At 42.5% G+C, this 27,559-nt stretch overlaps 1 protein-coding gene across 1 annotated transcript; it reads left to right on the forward strand.

Moving 5' to 3' along the window:
- The first annotated feature begins 248 nt into the window (after positions 1 to 248).
- On the forward strand, positions 249 to 25,162 carry LOC149065041 (uncharacterized). The gene is made up of 7 exons (XM_089254275.1): positions 249 to 383; positions 4,682 to 4,765; positions 9,702 to 9,774; positions 11,346 to 11,539; positions 12,797 to 12,919; positions 18,172 to 18,309; positions 24,950 to 25,162. The coding sequence occupies exons 1-7, from the start codon at positions 249 to 251 to the stop codon at positions 25,160 to 25,162; spliced, it is 960 nt and encodes a 319-aa protein (XP_089110401.1).
- Positions 25,163 to 27,559: the final 2,397 nt, after the last annotated feature.

Here is a 27,559-nt window from a genome sequence, read left to right on the forward strand (position 1 = left end):
ATTTCTTTGAAAGTCGATGCGTAATTTCGAGAAAATGCCAAATGACGATGGTCGGGACCAGGAATTCGGGTAGTCCAAAAACATTTCCGCAAATTGTCCGCGAACATATGGTTTTTGTTTGTTTATTGAAATTGATTAGATTATACATTTGACTGGCGACTTGTTTCGGAATAATCAGTGTCGACCGATCTGGACGTGTATAATAGTTCGAATCGATAGAAGAAATTCCTTGCCTTGGATATCGATAGATGGCAGACGATGTCGCAGGTGCCGACGACGCTCCAGATACCGTGGACGACGTAAAAACCGAACGTGATGATTCCCTCGAAGTCGTCCGCGACGATGCCCCAGACCAAAATCAAGATCTTAGACTGCTGTATCAGGTGATCATCAATTGCCATATCATTAACTCGTGATGTCGGGATACCGTTTTTGCATGGCCAGTGTTCAATGTTTCTCAACCTGGGGGGTATATAGGCTTCTTGCGGCGCTGGGATATTTCAAGGGGGCCACCAGTAAAAATCAAAAGGAGGTGGAACCAGGGCAAGTACCTCAGGGGGCCGCAGAGACTTCTGAAAAACAAAATAATTCAGATGTGAAGAAATGAAGCTTAATTAAAAGTGAAAATGTGTGACCACTCGTCTATCTCTAGTAGAATTTTTCGTAGAACGGGGCGCGTACGCAGGGTCAATTTTTGCTTGCCCGGGACATGGGCTTTTCGGGCATTTCCCGGGGTTGATGACAGTTGTCTCTCATGATAATGAGACTTGATGCTCTATGATTTTTTTTTAAGTACAGTGAAACCCCGTCTTAAAGGTCACCCTCTTTTACAGCCAAATGTTAATTTCCAATTGTATAACAAAAGTATGCATTTCCAACCCCTGGTTAACGGTCACCTCTGTTTTACAGACGATTTTTTTTTTATCCCGTTGGTGTCCTTAAGGCCGGGATTACACTGTAAAAGTTTGATAAAAGAACTTTATAAAACTTGAAAAATGCCACCAATAAGATTATTGGTTACATTCTATAAAATGCTACAGATGATCTTATTGGTAGCATTTTTCAAGTTTTATAAAAGGACTTTTATCAAATTTTTATAGTGTAATAAGGGCCTTAAAGAGAGATTCTACTGTATATCAATCGGTAGACTCGTATTTCCAGTCCGGGAGGTTCCGAACAGCGGTTCTCAACCGGTACTCCGTGAAGCCCTCGGGGCTTCATGTGCACTGCCCAGGGGCTCCGTGGCCGTTCGAGGGAAATGAAAAGTACCCATTAATCTGAAATAAACTTACTTTTAAATAATAATAATAATAAACATTAATGAATGCATAAAAAATGAATTAAAAATGAAATAATGAATGAATAAGAAAGGTACGCATTTCTAGGGGTACGCAAACTTCCTACAGGTTTCTGCGAGCACGCATACTAATCTTCTATACCAGGCATATTTAACCCGTTGCTCGCGAGCACCCCTGAAGTACCCAGAGTGCTCGATGCTCGTGTACGATTTCGTGCTCGCGAGCACTTGGTGAACGTTCCAATTAAACACTTTGGAGGAATTACATAGAAAAATTCATCATCATTTCATGCCTTCGTATGTTAAACTTGCCGTAAGGGTGCTCTTCTTTTTAATGATGGATATAGGCAGTGCTCGCGACTACTACTACTACTAAACCACACATGCACCTCGTCCGTATTTCTCTGTGTAATTCTTGTTATGTGTAGTGCTGCCATCTGCCACCAGTTTTTGTAATTATGAGTGAAGTGTAATGATTGAATAATTAATCGTTGTAGGACTGTTGCGCTCTGTGGCGAGACTTTTTAATGGGGAGATCGGCTCGAATTTGCGCCTCGAAGTTGGGAACCACAAGAAACCAACTTCAGCCGACCACCACTGCGGCGACGGTGGGGTTCGAACCCGGATCCTCGCTATGCGAGTCCGTCATTATGAGTGCTCGCGACTGGAAAATGGTTGAAGACCCCTGTTCTCTGCCATACACGCTCAACCTCGGGCCAAATATGGCCCTCGGAGTTGATCGTCTGATGTGGCCCCACAACTTCAAATCTAATTTTGTAAAAATGGTCTAAGCGACACATTTCCAGATCACTTATATGACCCGCAGCGCATTACCAGATCACTTATATAACCCGCAGCGCAGATCGCTCAAGTGACTTGCGGTGCAGTTGTGCATCACTTAAATCATCCACGGCACACTTCGAGATAACGTAAGAGACCCACGGCATATTTGCAAATCACTTGAGTGGCACGCGGCATATTTGCAGGAATATTATACTATATGCAGAGGCACATTTACGGATCACATAAGCGGTCTGCAACATATTTACAGATTTCTCAAGTGGATTCACGGTGTAGTGTCACATCTTTTAAGTGGTCCACGGCATACCCTCCTCCAATCTTTTAAGTAACCCACGCCACAGTTCGAGATCACTCAAGCTCTCTGCGGTACATTTACAACTAACTAGAGTGACCCCAAGGCATATTTACAGGTTACTTTAGTGACCTGCGTTTCTGTTGCAGATCACTCAAGTGACCCGCGACACGTTTCGAAATCAATGAAGTGGCACGCATTCTGCGGAAGGTTGAGCACCCATACGGACTATAAGTAGCTTCCACCGTGCCCCTAGGGTTGACACTCCCGAAATACTACTACTGCTAAACCACACACTCGCAGCTCGTCCACATCTCTCTGCGGAATTTCTAACGAATTGGTACGTGTTGTTGGAAGAATGTGCGTGTATGCACCTAACGTGAAGTTTGTTACCGTATAATACTTGTTATATGCGGTGGTGCCATCTACCATCAATTTTTAAAACGATTAGTGGAGTGCAATGATTGAGTAATTGTACCGATGTAGGGCTGTTGCTCTCTGTGGAGAGATTTTTGGATAGAGAGATCGGCTTCTTTTTTTTTTCATTCGCACCTCGAAGTTAGGAATCACAGAAAAGAAACCAAATTCAACCGAACGCCAAAGTGGAGTCGTTGCGGTTCGAACCCGGGTCCTCGCGATGCGAATGCGTCACTATGACCATTCGACCACCAAAGCTGCACCCCGAAATCCTGCCAGTCCATGTACGTGTTGTGAACAATGCCAGGAACGAGCGAATTCCTTTCTCTTATTTGCGGAACTTATCAAGTAAAATTTAGTAGTTGTAGATGGCACCACTACATATAACAAGTATTGCAGAATTTTGTGTTTAAGGGCACGGGGAATTCGATACTCGATACTTCTCCTCAGTATTTGAATGTACCGCTGTGGTGGTCGAGTGGTCAGAGTAACGGACCCGAAACCGACCATGACCCCGCTCTGTCCCCCATAGGGGATATGAGCTGGTCACCCAGAGGGTTTGAGCCATGGTGGAAGAGCGATGCAACGTCCGGAGCACTAACTAAGCACCGAAAGCCCACCAGCGGGTAAGAAGACAAAAAAGCCGAGGTTACACGGCCAGATGCATACGCACGTCGCCAGCAGGCCACGAAGGAGGCCCACAAATAACTATAGACACACATATATAAGATATATATATATATACACAAACATATATAAACACTCATTTATATAATACAGTCGAATCCCGTTATAACGAACTCCAGGAGACCGGAGAAATCACTTCGTTATAGCGACATTTCGTTACAAAGGAATTCCAGGTATTCGCATTGTTCTTATGTAAATTTATCTGGGGTATTAGAAAAGTATTCGTTAAAACGAGATTTTCACTATAACGGAATTCGTTAAAACGGGATTCGACTGTATATACGAGAAAGGCGACATTGTCCATTGACAGCAACAGGAATCAAGGAACTTCATCAAGGACCTGGGTTCGGACCCCCCGCGGTCGCCGCAGTGGTGTTCGGCTGAAGTTGATTTGCTGTGGTTCCCAACTTCGAGGCACGAATGCGAGCCGATCTGCCACAAATGTCTAGCCGCAGAGAGCAACAGGCCTATACAACGGTTCGCATATTCAATCATTACACATCACTCGCAATTTGAAATATAAATGGCAGCACACAAAAAAAAAGTTACGCACAACGCTATATACGCACTCAGACTGTTAGGTAACACACACTTACGCTTTCGGCGCAACTCAATCGGTAGTAAGCCGCTGTGGTGGTCGGGTGGTTATAGTGACGGACTCGCGATGCGAGGATCCGGGTTCGAACCCCACAGCGGTGGTCGGCTGAAGTTGGTTTTCTGTGGTTCCCAACTTCAAGGCGCAAATGCGAGCCGATCTCCCCGTTAAAAAGTCTCGCCACAGAGAGCAACAGTCCTACAACGATAAATCATTCAATCATAACACTTCACTCATAGTTAGAAAAACTGGTGGCAGATGGCAGCACTACACATAACAAGCATTACAGAGAAACAAAAAAAAACTTCACGTCAGGTTTCACTACACGTACACGCACATTCCCGCATGTACCGATTCGTTGGGGGGGTTCCGCAGGGGTGGGGGGTGCATGTGTGGTGTAGTAGTAGTAGGTAGGGCCTCCAAAAAATGGCTCGGGGATCCATGATGTTCTTAAGTCAGCCACCTCGTTGGGCAATTTGCCTGTTGTGGCTTATATTTGTATTTGTAAATTGTCCGTGGCGATAGACCGAAGTTGTGCTCGGTTTGAAAGAAAGAAAGTATTTGAATGTGTATTTCTCCAATGATTCCTTAGGAAGCCCTGGAAGAAAGAGAAGAGTTGGAACAAGAAAATCGTCTTCTCCAGGCTAAGTTATACGCACACTTCAAGGAGAGTCAGGTCAGTCTTCACTGTATAATTAAGATAAAACACACAGGCTAATTGTAATATTGGATGCTTTCTTTTGCATGTACTTTGCTGTATTGGATCTGACGTTGAGACTTATTGTGGGAATTCGATTTTCAATGTTCGTTGCGACTGTATTTTGCCGGGGAGAGGAGAATCATTAACCTCTTTACGATCACGGGCGTAATATTACGTTCAAACATCAGTGGAATTGAAAAACAAACCAAGTTCTCTGTGTGTTTTATTACCTCTCTCTCTCTCTTCACCATTGCGAAGCTTCATAGCAACCTTATTATCTATGCCAAATGTTTTTTCTTCCCCCACCTTTCTTTATAATGTATCTTTATACTACATACATGTAAGGGGCCATTCAAGTATTGCGTAAGCAGATTTTCAGCCATTTTTGAACCCCCCCCCCCCTTGACAGCAAAAGTCATCAAAACACTGACCCCTCCCTCCCTCCCCCCGTCAGCAGCTTAGAATATTTCATATCTTCAAAAAGGGGTGCTTGACGACGTGAGCAACCTTCAAACCAACCTCCCCCCCACCTTTGTCATCAAAAGTCAGCAAATGCGAAACCCCCTCCACCCTCGATGCTGACGTGATAATTGAATGACCCCAAAGGGCGAAAGAAAACAAGTGGGTGAGGGTAAAAAAAGAACACTCTCTTATCTGTATTAGGGGGCCGTTCAAGTATTGCGTAAGCAAATTTTTAGCCATTTTTGACCCCGCAGACCAAATGTGGCCCTGAAGGTTATCTGATGTGGCTTGCCTCCCCCCCCCCCATCAAACTTAATTTTGTAAAAATGAACAAGCGGCACATTTACAAATCGCTTAATTGACCCGTGGTGCAATTCCAGAGCATTTAAGTGGCCCGTGTCACATCACATTCAAAGATCACCCAAGTAACCCGCGACACAGTTACAGAACACTTAAATGATCAGTGGCACATTTAGAGATCCCTTGAGTGACACTTGGCACAGTTTTAGAGCACTTAAGCGGCCCCCAGTGCGGTTCTACATCACTCCAGTTACCCACGGAGCATGCCCAGATTACTTTAGTGATCCGTGGCATAATTGCTGATCACTTGCGTGAGGCATGGCTCAGTTCTTCCAGATCACTTCAGCGGCCCGGAAACATTTCCAGAGCACTTGAAGGTTCCGTGAAACATTTCGAGATCATTATAGTGGCTGGCTCTGTAGGGGACTTATCAATAGATAGAACGTTAGTTCGGGTGCCCAATAACTATCATAACATACACTCATTGCCATAAAAATTTGCGCACCAAGAAATAATTGTGGGATCGAAACGAAAGTTGGCCTGAAGGTACATGTCGGGCGGATATGCAAATGATTAGAAATGCAGCGTGATTGCGCATTGCGTAATGCCACTAGAGGGCGTTGAACTTCGTTCTCCTTGGAGTATAAAACAGGTAAGCAGAGCTTGCTGGAGTGTATTTAATCGTTTGCAAAGGAAATGCTGAGGTAGACATGCCGTTACGCCGCCGTCGAAGACCATATGAGCAGTTGTCAGAGTTCGATAGGGGAAGAATCATCGGGATGATGGAAGCTGGGTGGTCAGCTCGGCCGTTCTGATTTTACTGTGAGGAGGTGTTGGGACCAGTGGACAGAAGAGACGTCATTTACACGGCGACCAGGTTCAGGACGCCCTCGACAGACCAGTCGTCGAGAAGACCGTCACATCATCCGAAACGCACGCGTAGAGCCAACAGCCTCATTGGCCGCTATCCAGACACAGGCAGCAGCTTCACTACGGGCCCCTGTGTCTTCCCGAACCATCGCAAGGCGCCTGGCTGAAGGACATCTGGTATCGCGGCGCCCATTACGTGTGCTGCCAATGACACCCACCCACCAACGCCTCCGTTTGGAGTGGTGTCGAGCACGACGGGATTGGACTGCAACGGAATGGAACCAGGTCGTCTTCAGCGACGAATCGAGATTCAACTTGAGCAGTGATGACAATCGTGTTCGTGTGTGAAGGCCCCGTGGTGAACGCTTCAATCCTGCCTTCGCTTTACAGCGACACACCGCTCCCACAGCTGGTGTCATGGTGTGGGGTGCCATTGCTTACGATACACGGTCACCCCTAATATTGATCCATGGCACAATGACAGCCCAGGGGTACGTCCATAACATCCTTCAGCCACATGTGTTGCCACTCGTGGCAGGGCTCCCAGGAGCCATTTTTCAACAAGACAATGCTAGGCCACACACAGCAAGGATGTCACAAGACTGCCTCCGCCACATTACCACCCTTCCCTGGCCTGCTCTATCCCCAGATTTGTCACCAATCGAGCATATCTGGGATCATTTGGGACGGCAAGTTGGACACCCTACGAGGTTGGTCGAACTAGAGGCGCATTAACAGCAACTGTGGAACGAGATGCCTCAGGACATCATACGGAACTTGTATGCCTCAATGCCCGCTCGTATCGCATCGTGCATTCGCGCTAGAGTGGGTCCAACAACAGAGTACTAAAACTTCTGTTCGTCTGTACTTTTTTCTGCAATAAATGATCCTTTTTCTTGGATTTTCTAATCACTTACTTATATCAACGTAGTACTTACATGTGTAAAATTTCGTTTCATTTTGACGACTTCTTCTGGGTGCGCATATTTTTATGGCAATGAGTGTATATTTATTAATTGAATTAGAGAGTGAATTATGGCAACCAAAAGCTGATATAAGAGAATTTCATGCTACGGGTTTTTTGTTCACTTTAATTCAATGGCAAATTTTTAATAATACAGAAGGGAGAGGAAAAAGACACAAAAATTGAAATAAATAGAATAAACACTTGACGTTAACTATCCACAAAACCAAATCGAATTATTGTTAACACTTAAATTTACCTGTCGAATTATTTATTTGATATAGAAAATTTGATATCAGGTTAAATTACATTTTTTTATTGCATAATATTTGCTTAAATTTCATTTATTGTCTTCCCATTCAATAATTTGTTAAGGTATCCGACTACCTTTCTTGTCACTTTTCTCTAAAATGGTTCTGGAGTGAACTTTAAATACATTTTTTGATAGAAAGTGTCTCTAAATGGTCAAAAAAGTGACAAATTTTGGTCTATATCTATTATATTTTCTATGAAAAAGTCGTTTTTGTGTAAAATTTTAGGCAAAATTCATGTGATATTCGAAACACGATTGCAAAACATTTTATGAATGAAATGCTTTATGATTTTCACAGTGCATTTAGCTAGTAATGTTACAGGTTATGAACCGAAATTTAAAGGATTGCGTGATATGTTCATAAGTTACACCAAAATATGTTTAAGTACGTGTGAATTTTTTGAAATTTCATCCTACATTTTGTCTATAAAAGGCTGTAATTCAAAAAATATATGTGATAGACCTTAGATTTTGGTCCATAACCTCAACAATATATGCGAAATATCACATTAAAATTTCGTAAGGATGCAATGCATCAATTTTTACAAATCATGTCACAAAGTCAAGTAAAATGTCAAAAAAATAGAATTCTTCGTAAAACACGTTTAAAGTATTTACTCGCGTATTACTTGTATGTAAAAACGCAACACTAAAGTGAACGTAACTTTGATTCTAAGCATCATATAAACAAAGCAAGGCCCGTTTTGGAATCACAACAAATAGGGCTTTTATAAAAAATGAAAATCCATAATTTCTTCCAAAATGACGTTTTCAACGTAGTCGGATACCTTAATGTGACATTGCTGTTGTAGTACTTTACTAACCACAGTTAATGAAACAGAAGGAAATTTGCTTTTGCCAACAAAGCAGTTTATCTGAGTTTCTGTGAAAAGTTCATGGTTCTATAAACAGTTCAGATGAACAAATCAGCGAAAAGAATAATTTTTTAAGAAAGACCAAGCAAGTCATTTCACAAGGCTCGTTGGTGTGGGGGAAGATAAAAATGCATGGGTAAAGTAGGGGTACTGATAAGGACACGAATGGGTAAGGGAGAAACATTTACAAAGATAGGATTTAAAGAAAATAGTTATTGGAGAGGGGCTGAAGGAAAAGAAAACCTCTTATCAGTGATAACAAGTGCTTTTGTACATATGTACAGACGAGCACGCGTGCCCTGTTCATTCCAAGGTATCTTCAACCAGAAGAGGGTTAAATACCGTCATTTGGAACAATGCTAAGGATTTATTTCGAACATTCAATGGCAGAGAGGATATCGAAAGGTTTTTCCGTTTTTGGCGCACCGAATAAGATAACATTAAGAATATTTCATAAAGGGTGGTTGATGACGTAAGCATCATCCAAACCCCCCTTCCCCCCCCCTTGTCATCAAAAGTCAGCAAATCGGAATACCCCATCGATGCTGACGTAATACTGGAATGGCCCCTTATCTATTATATTTTTCCTTTCATATTTTTTCTTCCCCCTTTTTTCCTTTTTTTTCCAAGTTGAGGTTCGGTTAGGACGAAGTTACCTAATTTATCGCCGATTCGTTAATTATTAATGATTGAAGATGGATTAATTATTAGTGATTAAAGATTAATTATTATCACTGCAGAGTATGGCCCAAAAATTGAAAAAAACACGCTAAATAAAACTGAAAAGAACGAAGAAAAACCACAAAGAAAGACAAAATTGCGAACCGACGTGACAGATAATCCTTCGGTAATCCCTCGGCAACGGTTCCGGACAAAACTACTGATACTGGCTGGTGAGCGGAGCGCGATAAAAGCACGCCCGATCCCTACCGCGGCCAAGACGCGAAAAAACTGCGATGTATTGTTTTTTGAGCGAGGAAAAATACACCAAATAGATATTTTTGTGACAAACATCCATACAAAGTCGCATTACCCTCGGAAAAAGCTCATTTATTTTGTTTATAAAAGTACGGAAAAAATGTATGTGTGTGTGTGTGTTTCTTTGATTTTCTGTTCCTTTTCTCGCAGTTCCAAGTACCGGAAGAATTCTTGAAAAAAATCAGAGCAGATGACATGGAAGGAGAGTATTTGGAGCTGCTGGGTAAGTGAGACTAAGCCCTACTTCATGGAGAGTGGCTTTAGTTCTGAAATATTGGACCCACGGGTCGACAAAATGTCAATTTTTAAATTGAATATTCTATACGGGGTATCCCGGAACTCCCCGAACAAACTGGGGAGGGGGAGATAGAGAACATCGTTAGGAATCATAATCACATAGGAAAACGTGGACGGAAATGCTTCCCTCAAGTGATAAAAAAACTATAAAGACACAGTGAGGACGCAATACAGAAAGCAGTGTAAAGCTCTTTATTACGCAAAACAGTACAATAACAGTTACAAGCATCACAGGAGGTATCTTGCATCGGTATTGTGAAGGACCCACGTTTCGACAGGTTGTGATACATATGAGTGAACATTTGGTGAGATTAGGTAGCCCCCCCCCCTCCTTGTTAGAAATCTTTCCCGATACAAACGTACAGCAGTGTGTCCATTTACGTTAACTAGGCTATACACGAAGTGAATAACGGCCAACTCGCACTCAACAGTCGATGTGCACAATGAGGATCCCGCACGTGCCGACCTTGAGAGGTCGCGTATAGCGCCACCTATCCATTTCCGACCAACCTTTCCTATGAGATTATATGATCCCTAACGATGTTTTCTACCTCCTCTCCAAGTTTGTACGTGCAGTAGCGGGATACCCTGTATATTCATTGAAATGAAAGTTTTATAATCATCCAATATAACATGAGGATTCCGGTGATATGCGAAGTAGAAGTAAATATTGTTACTCATCATCATGTAAAGCTATTGATGGTCGATTGGAATCTTTGTCTGGGATAATGAAATTAGCAAATTCCCGTGAGATTCTTTTTGTCTTTGCAATGTGTACTTGTATTTTGCTTAATCTCTGAGAATCGTCTTACCAGTACCGAACAGATATAGTAGAACCTCTCTAATCCGGGTTTCTCGGGACTTGTTGATTCAGGATTAAGGGTCGGGGGGGGGACATGGTCTAAACGCCACCATGAGCCCTCATTAAAAGAGATGCTTTGGGCATCGTCACCCTATCAGACTTGAAGTGCCGGTAACCCCTATTCAAATTCTTATTTCATGTATTACGCCGTGTCCAAACCGGCAGCGTGCTACGTGACTTTGAGCTGCGCCAAAACCAGTTTTTTTGGGTGTGTGCCGAAAGGTGTGCAACAACATATAGAAATTCTCTCCGAAAATAGCCCGACATCTAGTTTCACCCAATCACCAAATAGTAACCACCTCCTCCTAACCAGATCAGAGCCCGCCCCTCTGTCTCAATGAAAAGATACAAGCAGGGAGTCAAAGAAGACCCGGGACATGCCAGAAAAACAAAATAGTAACTGTTCTCAGCCAATCCAGAATGAGCATGAGCCAAACACGAGAGACTACAGCAAGTGGAGCGATAAAAACTGATAAGGGGGGACACCCTCTTTCACGCTCTGAAGATGTCCGCCGCAGCTGTGGGCGAAATGTTAGATACGATTATAATGCCACGGCCAAACAGTCCTGTAAGTGTTTTTTCCTCAATGTTAATGTTCATTTAAACTCTGCTTTGCGGTTCTATTTCTCTCCAAGGACAAATAAACGAAAAGTTAGAGGCGTGGCAACAACTGAAAGAAAGAACCCATAAGGAGTTTTCCGAGCTGGAAGGACGCTGTGATAACACCGAGAGAGAGATAAACCTCTTGAATAAGGAGTTCAATAACCTGGTCAGGAATGTTGCTGGAAGAGCTAGGTACTCCAGTAATGGGAATCGTATTCCAGTTACGGTAAGTGGCAGAACTTAAGTCTCCAGTCCGGCAGAACTTAAGTCTCCAGTCCGGCAGAACTTAAGTCTCCAGTCCGGCAGAACTTAAGTCTCCAGTCCGGCAGAACTTTATTGCTTTCGATGTGCGACTCTATTAATATTTTGCACGAGAAATAGCGATCACCTTATAATAAGTACCTGATGATAAGTAAGGAAATAATAAGTATCTTTAATGAGAATATTAACGTCTCTGCAGTAGATGTTAAAAACAAAGTTATGGCATGCTTATGAAACCAGACATTCTCATTACGATGTAACTGGGAACTATGAGTTATTGAAAGCTATGAGAACTATAAGTTATTGAGAACGATGAGAGAGTTACTGATAACTAAGATTTATTGATAGCTCTGAGATACTGAGAACTATGAGTTACTGAGAACTATGAGTTACTGATAACTATGAGAACTATGAGTTACTGATAACTATGAGAACTATGAGTTACTGATAACTATGAGAACTATGAGTTACTGATAACTATGAGAACTATGAGTTACTGATAACTAAGAGTTATTGATATCTATGAGATACTGAGAACTAAGAGTTATTGATAGCTATGAGAACTATGAGTTGCTTACCCTGGCCCTGTGAATATGATTGGCCCCTGAGACTTACAATAATTATTTTACATTAAAGAAAAACATTATCATATTATACATTAGATATTATCACATTAGCATATGCCTTTATATAAATATGCTGAACCTATTTCCTCGAGAAAAATACGGAAATCGCCAATCATTGTCAAAAATGGTACCAAAGGTACACCAATAAAATTGCCAGTTGTTTGCTAACACCCGCAGAAAAATGGCCAATCATTGCCAGAAATGATGCCAAAGGTAAGTAAAATAGGAAACTTATTGCCGATGTTTTGCAGAAATCACGCCAATTGTGGGAAATCAAGCTAGAGAAGGAAAGAGCCCGCGGGGAAAAAATCCCTCTTCACACACACGCATTATGCTGCTGAGATATGCAAAATAATGCTTGAAAGATGCCTTAAATACTGAGAATTATGAAAAGTCTTGAAATTACTGAAAATGATGAAAAATGCCTTAAAATTACCGAAATTCATAAAAAAACATTACTGAAAATTATGGAAGAAAAACCTTAAAATAGGGGTTCTTAACTTAAGGGTCACAACCCAAACTTAGGTCAAAAATTATTATGACTCATTTGCTCTCTTTGCTATTTCTCTTTATTTTCACTTTTTATGCTCTCGCAGGTGATAGACAAATACTTCAAGAGGTTGAACCAAGTGAACAAGATTAAGAGAGACAATCACTTGGAATACATCAAGCAGCGAAACGCCCTAAGTCACATCAAGAAACAGAAGAAGGCCATAGACGTAAGTTTTCCCGTCCATTTCCGAAATAAACGTATTGTCTGTAAATGCGCATGCCCGAATACATTAGGCCCCTTACACACGGAGCGAATCAGCACATCACCTCCTACAGATAGAAGCCCTCTGCACTGTTTACCATAAACGTCATTCAGACTACCTAGCAAGTTTGCCACATTTTGAAACACAGCATCCTATTTCGTTTCTTCTTATTTTGGCGTAGAATCTTCCTGATTGTGGCTCACAAATACTGCGCAGTGATTGGATGTGGGGCATAGAAATCACCAATTCTGAACCCGATCATTTCTTTTCCTCACAACGATGATACTCTGTATCGTTCCAATTTTTAGTATATGTACTGCCGAAGTGAGTACAACAACGATGATACTGGCATGAGCAGGGAATTTTTTTCCCCTGAATATTCTGAGGGAAAATGGAATGCTTACTGACGTCACAAGCTGAGTGCGGAGGCCTTCTATCTCTAGGAGGTTCTGATTCAATCACTATGCGGTATTTGTGAGCCAATCGGGAAGATTCTACTCCAAAACAAGAAAAAACGAAATATGATGCTGTGTTTCAAGATGTGGCAAACTTGCTAGGTAGTCTGAATGACGTTTATGGCAAACAGTGCAGAGGCCTTCTATCTCTAGGAGGTGCTGCGTGGATGCGGATCCGCATGCCTTTTCATACGGGCCGTTTCGCCCGCGTCTTTAGACTCATTTTGTTTTCACCCATTGAACGTGGATAGCGCGTTGTTTTTATATAGTATTTAATTTTTTTTAAGAGCTTTATAGTATTATTTAAGAATAAAATTGTGAAGTATGGACTATAAAGGAAAAGGTCCTACCTGTACTAAAAATATTTTAATATAAATTGCTGGCAGGCATTATATACACATGTTCTAATGCTTTTTTCTCGAAACTAAGTTTTTTGTTAGATGAGGAACATTTTTTCGAACATCACTCATTCAAATGGCTTGAGACTCTGTGTGTCTACAACACTAAAGTGTTACATACCGTAAACTGGGGTGACTTTCTGCCATGGTTCCGACTATGTGCCATTCACTTATTTTGGACGCAAGCGCTTCTTAGGAGCGTATGGATGAACAATCGGTTTCAAAATTTTTGGTATTTTTCCCGAACTTTGTTATTATTAAATGGCAACGCTTCGCAAATTATGTGGTACGCATGCGCAGTACGTGAAGCCATCGTCACTCTAAGCTAGTCGAAAAAAATTCCTGGGAAATACCAAAATATTCCTGGAAAAAAATTGGAACCTGGCGGTGGCCGGAGGGTATAAATAGGTGCGCACATAGCAGTGAAGTCGGGGCTCGACGAGAGCCGAGTCTGGGGGGGGGGGTGCCCTCAAGGAAGGACACACGCGACACCACTCTCTCCCTCTCGTGGGCGGAGAGAGCCGAAGATAGGGGCTTTGGATGCAGTGCACCCCCCCCCCCCGCCCATCCCGCTCTAGAAGCCAGGGCTGCTGGGCCTGGAATATAAAGGGGCCCCATACTAGACTAGAGTGTAGTTTCTCACTATGTTAAAAGGTATGAGACCCCCTTAGATGAGTTTGCAAATACATTCGTCATTTATCGCAATTTATGGTTTTGTAATAGCGTTATTGTTGGTTAGTTTTTCAAACTTCTAATCAATCAACGCGAGGTTTTCGCAAATGATATTGTTACTTATTCTAATGTCAGTGTGTGTGTGTGTCTCTAACTAGAGCTTGAAATGCGAGATGAATATTCACGACTACGAAGTGATGGTTTATGAAACGAATGTGCTCAATATCAAGATCGAACAGAGGAAGAAAGTGAGAAATGATTTTGTGCTTTTCTACTTTTTGTGTGAAAAGTTTACTTTTTTCTGAAATAAATCTCGTTTATAAAATTTGTGTGATTTGAAGAAACGAAAATCACATTAAAAAAACACTGATTTTTTCAAAAGATCGTACTTTGTGCATGGAGGGCGAAAACTCTTCTTCAATTCCTGACTATTTCACCGCATACCGATTCGGGTCATATCGCTCGCTACACAGCAGTTTATTATCGATAGAGTTGGGTCCGAAATGAAGGCACCATCTATCGGTAGTCGCCTCAAGTCAGCACCTCCTAGAGATAGAAGGCCTCCGCAGCCTGCTTGTCACGTTACTAAGTAGTGCATTTCCCCTCAGAATATTCGGGGAAAAAAAAATTCCCTGCTCGTGCCAGTATCATCGTTGTGAGGAAAAGAAATGATGGGGCTCAGAATTGGTGATTTCTATGCCCCACATCCAATCACTATGCGGTATTTACGTATGAGCCAATAAGGAAGATTCTACGACAAGATATGAAGAAACGAAATGGGATGCTGAGTTTCAAAATGTGGCAAACTTGCTAAGTAGTCCGAATGACGTTTATGGCAAGCAACTGCAGAGACCTTCTATCTCTAGGAGGTGCTGCTCAAGTTCGTCAGGAAAGAATGTTTTCTATGTTCTTTTTCCAACCCGCGGAAACCTTCGTAGGGGTGCAGGAGCATCTTACCACGACGGCACTCAAATACAAATACAAAAAAAATCCACAACAGGCAAAATTGTCCCTCACCAATCACTACTTGTGTCCCCTAAGCAGTCGATTGGCGGTGTACTAAAAGTTCATGGTCCATCCCATTGAAAATTTTGAACACTTCGATCATATCTCCTCGACACCTGCGTTCATCCAATGTAAACATATAAAAAAAAATGAAGTCTCTCTTCATAACTCAAGCCCCGTGTGCCAATAAGGACACGCGTAGCTCTTCTCTGCACCCCTTCAACCAAGTTCATGTCCCTCTGTAGGTATGGTCTCCAAAACCTTACAGCATCCTCCAGTCCAGGACGAACTAAGCCTCGAAAAAGGGGAACAATGACTTTAGGAGAACGCGAAGAGACCTTTTTGAAAATGAGACCAAGCATTCTATTCGCTTTTTTGACCACCGCTGAACAATGTACAGGAAACCTAAGTCGCTCGTCAATGAGAATTCCCAAATCGGTGACCCTAGTTGCATCCGGAATAGTGACACCATTCAACTCGTAAGAGAACCGTGGGGTGTTCGAAACAAAATGAGCGACCATGCACTTTTATCGCTCGATTATAATTCCTGACGAGAATGGATTACATAAATAATATTATAACGGCTAAAAAAAAAAAGAAATTTAAGCACCAGCCATATTTCTTAGGAGCCAAGCGCACTATCTTTAGATGTGCTCTATACATATTGACATAGGTTTTCAAAGTTCCGTATTGTCTTAAGCCACCAATTCGGGAAACACGCTCAGTATAGATGAGAGACAACTTGAAATCATCAAATAAAATTCTTGTCCTATATTTTAGTAGAAGTTTCCTTGCTCTAAATTAATTGTGTTCCCAACCGAGTGCTCTACCATCTAAGCTATGGAAGCAGGTGGAGTACTTCAACCTTGGAGCGTATATATATGTTGAAAGGCTCCGTACAAATGACGGCGGCATGAATGACATAGCCCACCAGAGGCCACATGCATAGAAGCCACATAGCGAGAGACCGGGGTTCGAATCCCCGTTCGTGGGGGGCAGAGATGAATTCTTTTCCATGTAATCTTTCATTTCCACAAATAACCAGTCTTTTTCAATGAATCTTGTACAGTCGAATCCCATTTTAACGAATACCGTTATAGCGAAAATTTCGTTTTAACGAACACTTTTGTAATCCTCCAAATAAGTTTACGTAGGAAGAATGCAAGCACGTGTGGAATTCCTTTCTAACTAACGAAATTTCATTACAACGAAGTGATTTCTCCGGTCTCCTAGAGTTCGTTATAACGGGATTCGACTGTATTAACAAGTGGAGGGGACATTTCTATACGTATTCAATGAATCTTCCTTTTGTAAATATCTTAAAAAAAGCTTAAAAATAGTAATTTCTTTTCAGTTTCGTCTTTGAATTAATTTCCAAAAAAATTGAAGTTAAAGTAAAATATTAGCCACAGCCGAAAAGACATTAAACAGAGAGTAAAAGTATTCCAAGATATACGGAAGACTGGATGTTGTGAAGATATTTATTATTTTAGATGTTAATTTTTCAAGGAAGGAAAAAACTCATCTCTGCCTCTACCGGGAGTCGAACCCGGGTCCCTCGATTGCCGGACGAGTGCTCTGACCACTAAGCTACAGAGGAGATAGAGATTTTCCTTCGCTAGAGCGTATATAAAAGTATTCATAGAAATTAGTTATTAGCCCCCGAGACTCAAGCGAACCCATAGGATCCTATGTTATACTCGTAGCTTCTATCGCCCCCCCCCCCCCGGCCGAATCCATAGCCCACCAGGGGAACGATATTACCCATTTTGGGAAACACTACCGCAAATGAAACTTTTATCATTCTGATTCAAAGTGAAATCATTGGAATGGAATCTACAATTTCAGAAAAAAGCTTAAACAGAATCTATTTAACGAGTCCAATCTTTCACTATGTGAGCATTTTATCATGTAAAACCCACATGTATACAGTCGAATCCCGTTACAACGAACGGCCAAAAGACCGCAGAAATCACTTCGCTATAACGAAATTTCGTTATAAAGGAATTCCAGGTTTATGCATTGTTCCTATGTAAGCTTACCCGGGGGAAATTAGAAAAGTGTTCGTTAAAGCCGCTGTGGTGGTCGAAGTGGTTACAGTGACGGACTCGCGATGCGAGGATCCGGGTTCGAACCCCACAGTGGTGGTCGGCTGAAATTGTTTTTCTGTGGTTCCCAACTTCAAGGCGCAAATGCGAGCCGATCTCCCCGTTAAAAAAGTCTCGCCACAGAGAGCAACAGTCCTACAACGATAAATCATTTAATCATAACACTTCACTCATAGTTAGAAAAACAGGTGGCAGATGGCAGCACTACACATAACAAGAAATTACAGAGAAACAAAAAACTTCACGTCAGGTTTCACTACACGTACACGCACATTCCCGCATGTACCAATTCGTTGGGGGTTCCGCGGTAGTAGGTAGGGCCTCCAAAAAATGGCTCGGGGATCCATGATGTTCTTAAGTGAGCCACCTCGTTGGGCAGTTTGCCTGTTGTGGCGTTGTATTTGTATTAAAACGCGCGAGATTTTCGCTGTATCGTTAAAACGGGATTCGACAGTATTTAATTGAGATTGTAATATTGAGTGGGAAATTTTTTAATTTAAACGTCGCTACTTTATACTTCTGTTCAATAAATGACGCTCTGGTCTATAAACATTTATAACATGTTTTTGTTATTGAAGGAAATTGAGATCTTGCGCAAGAAATGCTGGGATTCAGAGAATGCAATGTCTCACCTGAAGCAGAAGCTGCACGTCGTGAAAAAGCATAAACACGAGGTCGAGACCCGGGAAAAAGAAATGGATCACGAAATGGCAAACGTAAGATTCTGATGCAAACTTCTATAAACAGCAGGTTACCATTCCCCTGGAGCCGCTGTGGTGGTCAAGTGGTTATAGTGACGGACTCCATAGCGATGCGAGGATCCGGGTTCGAACCCCACAGCGGTGGTCGGCTGAAGTTGGTTTTCTGTGGTTCCCAACTTCAAGGTGCAAATGCGAGCGGATCTCCCCGTTAAAAAAGTCTCGCCACATACAGCAACAGTCCTACAACGATAAATCATTCAATCATAACACTTCACTCATAGTTAGAAAAACTGGTGGCAGATGGCAGCACTACACATAACTAGCATTACAGAGAAACAACAAAAACTTCAAGTCAGGTTTCACTACACGTACACGCACATTCCCGTATGTACCGTTTCGTTGGGGGTTCCGCGGGGGGTGGGTGGGGTGCATGTGTGGTGTTGCAGTAGTGGGTAGGGCCTCCAAAAAATGGCTCGGGGATCCATGATGTTCTTAAGTCAGCCACCTCGTTGGGCAGTTTGCCTGTTGTGGCGTTGTATTTGTATTTGTACTTAAATATTATAGTTTAGGAGCCTAAGTGTGCCCCTCTATATTGAATATGCATCTGTTTCAGATTCTACTTCCGAATCATTGGATTGGATTGGATTTTGGGTTTATTGGCGCAAGGACCAATTTGGTCAAACTGCGCCAAAACAAATATAAAAATTAAAAAAATGTCCTTTTGTCATGTCAAAACAAAAACTGTGCATGATAAAAAAGCAACGTGAAACATAAAACAATGACATGAATTGTAAAAACTATAATTTGTCATAAAAACCAATGGCTTTGATGAATTTAAAAATGCGAGATGCATCGCAATGGTCAGATAAAATGTCACGAAGTGAAAGATGATTGTGACCAAAAGCGGTCGTAAAATGATGACGATGATGTGAACAAGTAAAAGCATGAGCAATGGTCAATGGACTTTGACAATGAGGGCACTCTGGTTGACTCTCTCGTAATAACAAATATGATTGTGTGAGGCGACTGTGTCCTATGCGTAACCGGGCAAGCAGAACTTCCTCCTTTCGGTTAGTTCTGCAGCTCGAACGCCAGTGGCCAAGTGTGGGCTTGATGGCATGAAGTTTATTATTACTTTGATTGTTCCAATGATCCTGCCAGCGGCGATGCATCACTTCCCGGAGGATTGAGAAGTGGTCACTGGCAGGTACCAGAAGGCTATTATCAATGTTAGTTGTTGTTCGAGCTGCGTTGTCTGCTTTTTCGTTGCCCGGTATTCCTACATGACTTGGTACCCAGTAAAATTTTACTGTGGTACCGTGATGAATGAGGTGATGCAGTTCATGAAAAATGGCATGAATGAATGGATGAGTGTGAAAAGTGAAGGAACACAGTGCTTGCAATGCGCTGAGAGAGTCGCTATAAATGATACATCGTCGGTGGCGTTTGCGTCTTATATGACGTAAAGCCTGAAGGATTGCGTACAGTTCTGCCGAAAAAATAGAGAATGTGTCGTGAAGTTTGAAAGATGTCTCCTCACAGCAGATGTAGGCACAACCGACATGGCCAGGGCCCTTGGAGCCATCGGTATATATGGGGAAGTACCTATTGTACCTACCCCTGTGCCTGAAGAATATCTGTCGATATATAACATCTGCTGTGGTGGCTCTGGGGTATAACGATAATGAAAGAGAGACATCTGGCAGAGACTGCTCCCATGGTGCCAGTTGCCAAGCAACTGGGGCCACACGACTGATGTCTATTTGTATTTCTTCTACAAGTGCCCTCATACGAAGACCGTAAGATGGAACACATGAAGGTCGAGCAGCAAAAAGTCTATGAAATGACGGATTGAAAATGACATTATGAAGTGGATGACCTGGTAAAGACTTCATTTTGATATAATATTTCAAAGAAAGTTGTTGGCGTCTTGATGTCAGTGATGGCTCGTTGCATTCGACATACAGGCTTTCCATGGGAGAAGTTCGGAAAGCTCCAGAGCAAATGCGGAGAGCGAGATGATGAATTGGGTCGAGCACACTCAGATAGCTCCGAGGGGCTGACCCGTATACAATGGAACCGTAGTCGAGCTTTGATCGTATTAGAGCTTTATATAAGTGGAGGAGCGACTTACGGTCTGCTCCCCATGATGTAGAACAGATGACCTTCAAGAGGTTCATCGTCTTCATGCAACGAGCTCTCAACTGTGAAATATGAGGTTTAAATGTAAGTTTCTTGTCAAATGTAATGCCGAGGAATTTTGTATTCTCTACAATAGGTATTTGACTATTATTTAAAAATAATTGTGGGTCATCATGAAGCTCACGACGCCGGCAAAAATGCACAGCGACGGTTTTGTCAGCGGAGAAAGAGAAGCCGTTATTATGAGCCCACTTGCTGATCTTGTTGAGTGCGGTTTGTAATTGTCTCACGGCTGACCTCATATTCACTGATTGATATGATATCAACAGATCATCCACGTATAGTGCGCCAGTGACTGACAACGGGAGTTGGTTCAACACCCCGTTGAGTCTTAAAATAAAAAGTGTTACACTTAAAATGCTACCTTGAGGTACACCTTGTTCTTGGATTTGGGGAGCTGATAACGTGCTTCCGATCCGTACCTGAAAGATGCGGCGAGCAAGAAAGTTCTTAATGAAAATGGGCAAGTTGCCCCGCAAGCCGCAATTATAGAGGTCGGAAAGAATTCCGTGCCTCCAAGTACGGTCGTAGGCTTTTTCTATGTCAAAAAATATGGCTAGCATATGCTCCCTCTTCACAAATGCTTGTCTTATTGATGTCTCAAGGCGTAACATATTGCATGTTGTGGACCTGAACCGTCTAAAGCCGCTTTGATGTTTACATAAAATATTGTTAACCTCAAGGTAGTGCATAAGGCGATAGTTGACCATGCGTTCCATGAGCTTACATAAACAACTGGTCAAAGCAATAGGTCTGTAACTGTTCGGTTGTTGAGGATTTTTGCCAGGCTTCGGGAATGCAAGAACTACGGCTGCTCGCCAGGTGTCAGGAAATGAATGACTGAGCCAGATCCGATTGAATAAAAAGAGTAAATGTGACAGTGATTCTGGTGAGAGATGCCGAATCATGGAATAATGAATAGCATCGGGCCCTACAGCTGAGTCAGGACTTCGCTGCAAGGCCGTCGTCAGTTCATGAAGGGTGAACAATGAATTGTACCCCTCCGGTGTAAAAGGCCGGAAGGTGTACGATGTACGTTCGGCTAATGATTTAATGGGATGAAACGATGGGGGATAGTTCGCATCACTGGAGACAGTGGCGAAATGGGCGGCGATGGTATCCGCAATATCCCTCACATCGCTGATGATAGTGCCATTGGTGTTTAAAATAGTGATCGGATGAGACTGATAATGACCATTGATTTTTCGGATCCGGTCCCAAATGACTTTAGATGAAGTAGATGAATTGATTCCCGTGGTAAACTTGTGCCAGGACTCGCGTTGAGCCTGGCGCCTGGTTCTTCTCGCTATCGCCTTTGCTTTTAAAAATGCCAACTTGTTGTCATGGGTAGGATACCGCCGGAACCTACTCCATGCTTTCTTTTGTGCTTTAATCGTAAGATTACATTCGTGGTTTCACCAAGGTTTAGGAAATTTAGGAAGTTTCGAGGAGACTTTGGGTATTGTTTCATTGGCTGCTGAGATCATACAACTGGTCACAAGGTCGACACAATGGTCGACGTCGGGTTGCGAAACCATATCCTCCGTGATTTCAGCCTTGACCGTGAAGTCTGCCCATCGGGCGGCCACAAGCTTCCACCGAGGAGGACCCTCAGGTATGCTATGGCTTCGATCAAGGCACTTAACCACTAGAGGGAAATGATTGCTCCCGTGGAGGTCCGGATCAACCGACCAGGACCAGTTGGGCAAGAGTGAAGGTGAGCATAACGATAAATCTATTGCAGTGAAACTATTGTTTGGGGCATGGAAATGAGTGAAACTGCCATCATTCATGATGGCAAGGTCCATGTCTTCTAACAGCCGTTCTACCATTTCCCCACGAGGGGTGTTGCTGTTAGAACCCCATATCATGTTATGAGCATTGAAGTCTCCAAGAAGAAAAAATGGTGGAGGTAATTGATCAATCAGATCTTCTAGATCTCTCTGTAAGATGGTGTCATTTGGTGGCAAATAAATGGAACAGATGGTAATTCTTAGGCCAGTAGAAATTTCCACCGCGATGGCTTGCAGGTTCGTGCGCAGCGTTAGAACGCGCGACGACACGTGATGTGGAACCAGCAGAGCAACACCGCGGCAAGCTCTACTCCCGTCATCGTAGTCAATACGAAACAGGGAATGTCGCCTGATGTTCCATGTCTCCGAGGGCTTCGTAAAGGTTTCCTGGAGTGCCACGCAAACAGGATGATAGTGATTGATCAAATCCTTGAGATCTTCATAATTGGATCTAAGACCACGAATGTTCCATTGGATTATGTTGGCCATAAATTAGGTAGAAGTAGACGGTTCGAGGTCTTTAAATTTATTCCGGTCTAGTTTCCGGCGAGTACCACCAGATTCTGATAGATTATCAAGATCCATGTCACCAATTGACTTGTCATCAATTAGTGACACATTCTTGAGGGTGGGACATTTTATTGCTCTCTGTATTGCTTTTCTTGAATATCCGGTCTTTTTAGATTTATTTCCAGAATTAATCTTGGGTTTAGTAACCGTAGGTTTTTTGAATGTGTGCACTGTTGCTTTTCCTGCCTCTTTTTCGGAGGTAGTGGACTCCCTCCGTAATCCAGCAGAGCAACAGCAGCCACAACTATTACACGGTTGGTTAGATGATGATGTTTGAGTTGATGTATCAGCTATTGGTTCAGTCTGAGTTGTTACGGATGCTTTGGTGACATTGTTAGTCATATTAGCTGATGATGGATTTGTTACCATATTAGAATATGATCTATTACCTATTGGAGTTTGGTTAGAGGTTATACGACGGCGTGCTTCGATATATGAGATGTTATTGAGGACCTTGATCTTCTGGATCTCTTTTTCTTCATTCCATTTCGGACACTTTCTGTCAAATGCGGGGTGGTCGCCACCGCAATTGACGCACTTGAATGGTGAATTAGTGCAGTTGTCCGAAATGTGGTCCTTCTCACCGCATTTTGCGCAGGTGGGTTGACTGCGGCACGCCGTTCGTGAGTGACCGTATTTTTGGCAGTTAAAGCATCGAACAGGGTTAGGAATGTATGGCCGGATTTTGAGGTTATAATAATCTATTTTGATATCTTTCGGCAATGTTGGTGATGAGAATGTGAGAATTATGTTTCGTGTGGGAGCTGGATTGCCATCTTTGCGGCTCATAATATGTTTGGCAGATGTTACGCCTTGAGACGCCAGCTCTTGTGTTAGTTCTTCTTCATCCATGTTAATTAAGTTAGTATCTGAAATGACACCACGTGAATAATTCAACGTGGGATGGATTTTGACTGTTATTGGAATGTCTCCGAGAGATGTGAGCTTTTGAATGAGTTCGGCTTGTTTGGATGTGTTAGTCTCGATGAGAAGGTCTCCTGAACGAAGGGCCTTCACCGATTTTAAGGTACCAACTGTGCCATAGAGAGCTTTATCTATTACAAATGGTGATACTTTGGCCAGCGGTTTTTCAGCATCTGAAGAGTGCAGAAAGAAAAATGAGACAGTTGATGAATTTGAAGCAGTTACATTGACATGTGTTTGGTTTGAAGCAGTTCTTTGACGTTTTGGTGCATTTTGATTTTTTCCCATGTTTAAATGGGTATGGTTCCACTCCCACCCACCATGCCCACCATGGAACCCTACAAGGGGACGCGCACACGTAACCGGTGAAGGTTAGTAGCAACGTCAGGTTAGGTGGGAGCTATACACCACCAAAGCAGGCGAGCAGACGCGTTCAAGATCCAAGATCGTCGTGAAGCAGCACCAACAAACCTTCCGAATCACTAGTGGATTGTTCACTGCTCCCGGATAGCCCAAGACTTGTTGTAGTTTCCTCGTTGCAGATCTTTGTCAAATAATTTTCCGTTTCCACAAGATCTCTCGTCCGTTCGGTGCGCCTCTAAATGGTATCCCTTTGTGTACTCACACTGTGTCACATAGTGTATGACGCTTCCCGGATGGCCGCATCTACACGTGCTGGTCTGGCTGATTTTGAACCTTTGCATGCATTCACCGAATGGACCGTGTTCTGTGAAGAACATTACAATTTGTCTCGGCATGACTTCTTTCATTTTACCCACTTTTGGTATTACGGTGCGAATGCGAGTCGATCTCCCGGTTGGAAAGTCTCGCCACAGAGGGCAACAAGCCCACAACGGTAGACTTAGTTATTCAATCATTACTCTTCAACCATAGTTAAAAAAATTAACGGCAAATGTCAGCACCACACATGGCAAGCATTACTCAGAAACAGACTCCACGTTAGGTTCACAACACATACACATGCGCCACGACCCAGGTCGCCTTTGGCCAACTGCTAAAATCTCTTCATTGAGACGGAGCGGCGGGCCATGATCTGGTTAGGAGGTCCAGAAAAAGTGACAAGAAAGGTAGTCGGATACCTCAATAGAAACTTAACACCATTTCCCATGAACTTCCCATTCATTCATTCATTTATTTCATTGCAGATAGCTCAACACATGCGGATGATGAAAATCGAGCGCCAATCCATCAGGAAGGAGAAAACGAGGATGCAGCAAAAGTACTTCATGGTCGAGAACAAATCGTTGCTGGACGATTACTTCGTGAAGAAGGAACGATGCCAAGAACTGACCGAGGAATTGGAAGAGCTCAAGAAACGACACAAAAAAGTTACTTCGAAGCTCGCGAAATGCAAATAATTATCACCCACTTTTCATTTTTTTGTTCGGAAGAAAAGATAATCAATATTTTTTTTCAGGGGAGAAAGTTTTTTTCCCCGTTTTTTGGAGTAAAATGTAAAAACCTTTCTCATTTTTGCGTAGTTATCCCGGAACATCAGCTATGCGTAAGGCATTCAAAAAATAATCTTAATGGTTTATTAGTTAACGTACAATATATTGATATTGTCTGCATTCTGCAGCAAATGGTGACATACCGAATCTTCCGTGAGCGTGAAAATGCCGCAGTTTCTTTAGAGAGTTATTAATAGAGCCAAGAAGTTTGGACATTAAATACGGTCCTAATGTACAGGCTAAAGGCGTAGAAAGTTTGCAGATCTTTAAAGAGCCATATAAAGCTTGTAAAAACATAGAAAGTTTGCAGATTCTTGAAAAGGCGTAGAAAGTTTGCAGATCCTTCAAAATGCATAGAAAACTTGTAAAGACATGGGAAGTTTGCAGATCCTTGAAAACGCATAGAAAAAATTCACAGATCCTTGAAAAGGCGTAGGTAGTTTGTAGATCCTAAGGCATAGAAAGCTTGTAAAGACAAAAAGTTTTCAGATACTTGAAATACACTGCTCAAAACAATTAGGGGAGCAAGCAAAAAAGTGAAGAAAACCGTGCGAGACAGCCACGTATTGGCATACAATGGATAGTACACGCGTATCAATGCGCAATACAGAAAAAAGACGTAAAAAAATTTGGAATTAAGCTTTAATTCTTTGAAAATATGGAAAAAACATGAAAATATGATTTAGGGCAACAATTTGGTTACATGTAAACGATAAAAAAAAGTACTGTTTAGACATGATGCAAGAGTTTTAATAGGGCGTGTGGTCTCCTCGAACAGCTAAGACTGCTGCACACCTGTTTGCCATGGATGCGGTGAGGTTATCGATCAGACTTTGGGGAATACTGTTCCACTCCTCAAGAAGTGCAATCTGCAAGTCTCGGACAGTAGCAGCCGCTGCAGGTTACCATTCCCCTATGTGAGGTGGAGCCGCTGTGGTGGTCGAGTGGTTATAGTGACGGACTCTATAGCGATGCGAGGATCCGGGTTCGAACCCCACAGTGGTGGTCGGCTGAAGTTGGTTTTCTGTGGTTCCCAACTTCAAGGCGCAAATGCGAGCCGATCTCCCCGTTAAAAAGTCTCGCCACAAAGAGCAACAGTCCTACAACGATAAATAATTCAATCATAACACTTCGCTCATAGTTAGAAAAGAAACTGGTGGCAGATGGCAGCACTACACATAACAAGCATTACACGGAAACAAACTTTACGTCAGGTTGCACTACACGTACACTCACATTGGTTGGGGGTTCCGCGGGGTGTGTGTGAGGGCGGGGGTTCATGTGTGGTGTAGCAGTAGTAGGTAGGGCCTCCAAAAAAAATGGCTCGGGGATCCATGATGTTCTTAAGTCAGCCACCTCGTTGGGCAATTTACCTGTTGTGGCGTTGTATTTGTATTTGCTCCCCTAATTGTTTTGAGCAGTGTACATAGAAGGTTTGTAGATTCTTGGAAAGGACTAGGAAGTTGCAGATCCTTGGAAAGGAGTAGGAAGTTGTAGATCCTTTAAAAGGCATGGAAAAAACACTCTTGTAAAAGCACAAAAGTTGCAGGATAAAAATGCTTAAAATAAACACTAAAAAGCATTTATGGTTAATGACAGGCCAAATAAATGAAAGCTAAGAAACTGAGGATCGGAAAACCGGCTAAAAGATTAGTTGCACTCAATACTAAAACTGCTTAGAGTCCACTGCTTCAATTATGGTTTATGATAACTGCATTTTTATCGAGTAAATAAAATCCAATCCACGATAAAGTGATATCATGCCAAAACTAAAGTGTTTGAGGTCTGAACTCCTTGGGGTGGCACGGTAGCGGTCGGCTGAAGTTCGTTTCCTGTGGTTTTCCAACTTCGAAATGCGAATGCGAGTTTGTCTTCCATTTGAAAAAGCCTCTCCGAAGAGAGCAAACAGACTGACTTTCAACACGATACTTTCATAACATGGAAATTCAAGCATTTATCACCCTCACTTCGAAATATGGAAAACAGCAATGGCATGAAACAAGAGCAACTCTGACAATATAATTATATAATTCCGTTTTAGGGCCGCACAAGCGCTCAGAACACACAATCCGGCATGTATCGATTCGTTAGAAATTCCGCAGATGAATGTGTACGAGGTGCAAGTACGGCTTCCCAATGCGGTTCCCGCTCCTTTTAATTGGAGCAATGGCTGAATTTGATATATTTTTGAATCGTGTATGATTCTATTTATAATTGTCTAAGATTGACTACGACCGCAGTTGGGAATCTTTAAGATTCTCTAAGGTCGACCACGATCACCATTGGAAAATTTTATGATTCTCT

The sequence above is a fragment of the Pholcus phalangioides genome, unplaced genomic scaffold (assembly GCF_987345545.1).
Source record: "Pholcus phalangioides strain wild (caught in Gottingen) unplaced genomic scaffold, Ppha-v1.0 ptg000041l_1, whole genome shotgun sequence".
Taxonomy (NCBI): domain Eukaryota; kingdom Metazoa; phylum Arthropoda; class Arachnida; order Araneae; family Pholcidae; genus Pholcus; species Pholcus phalangioides.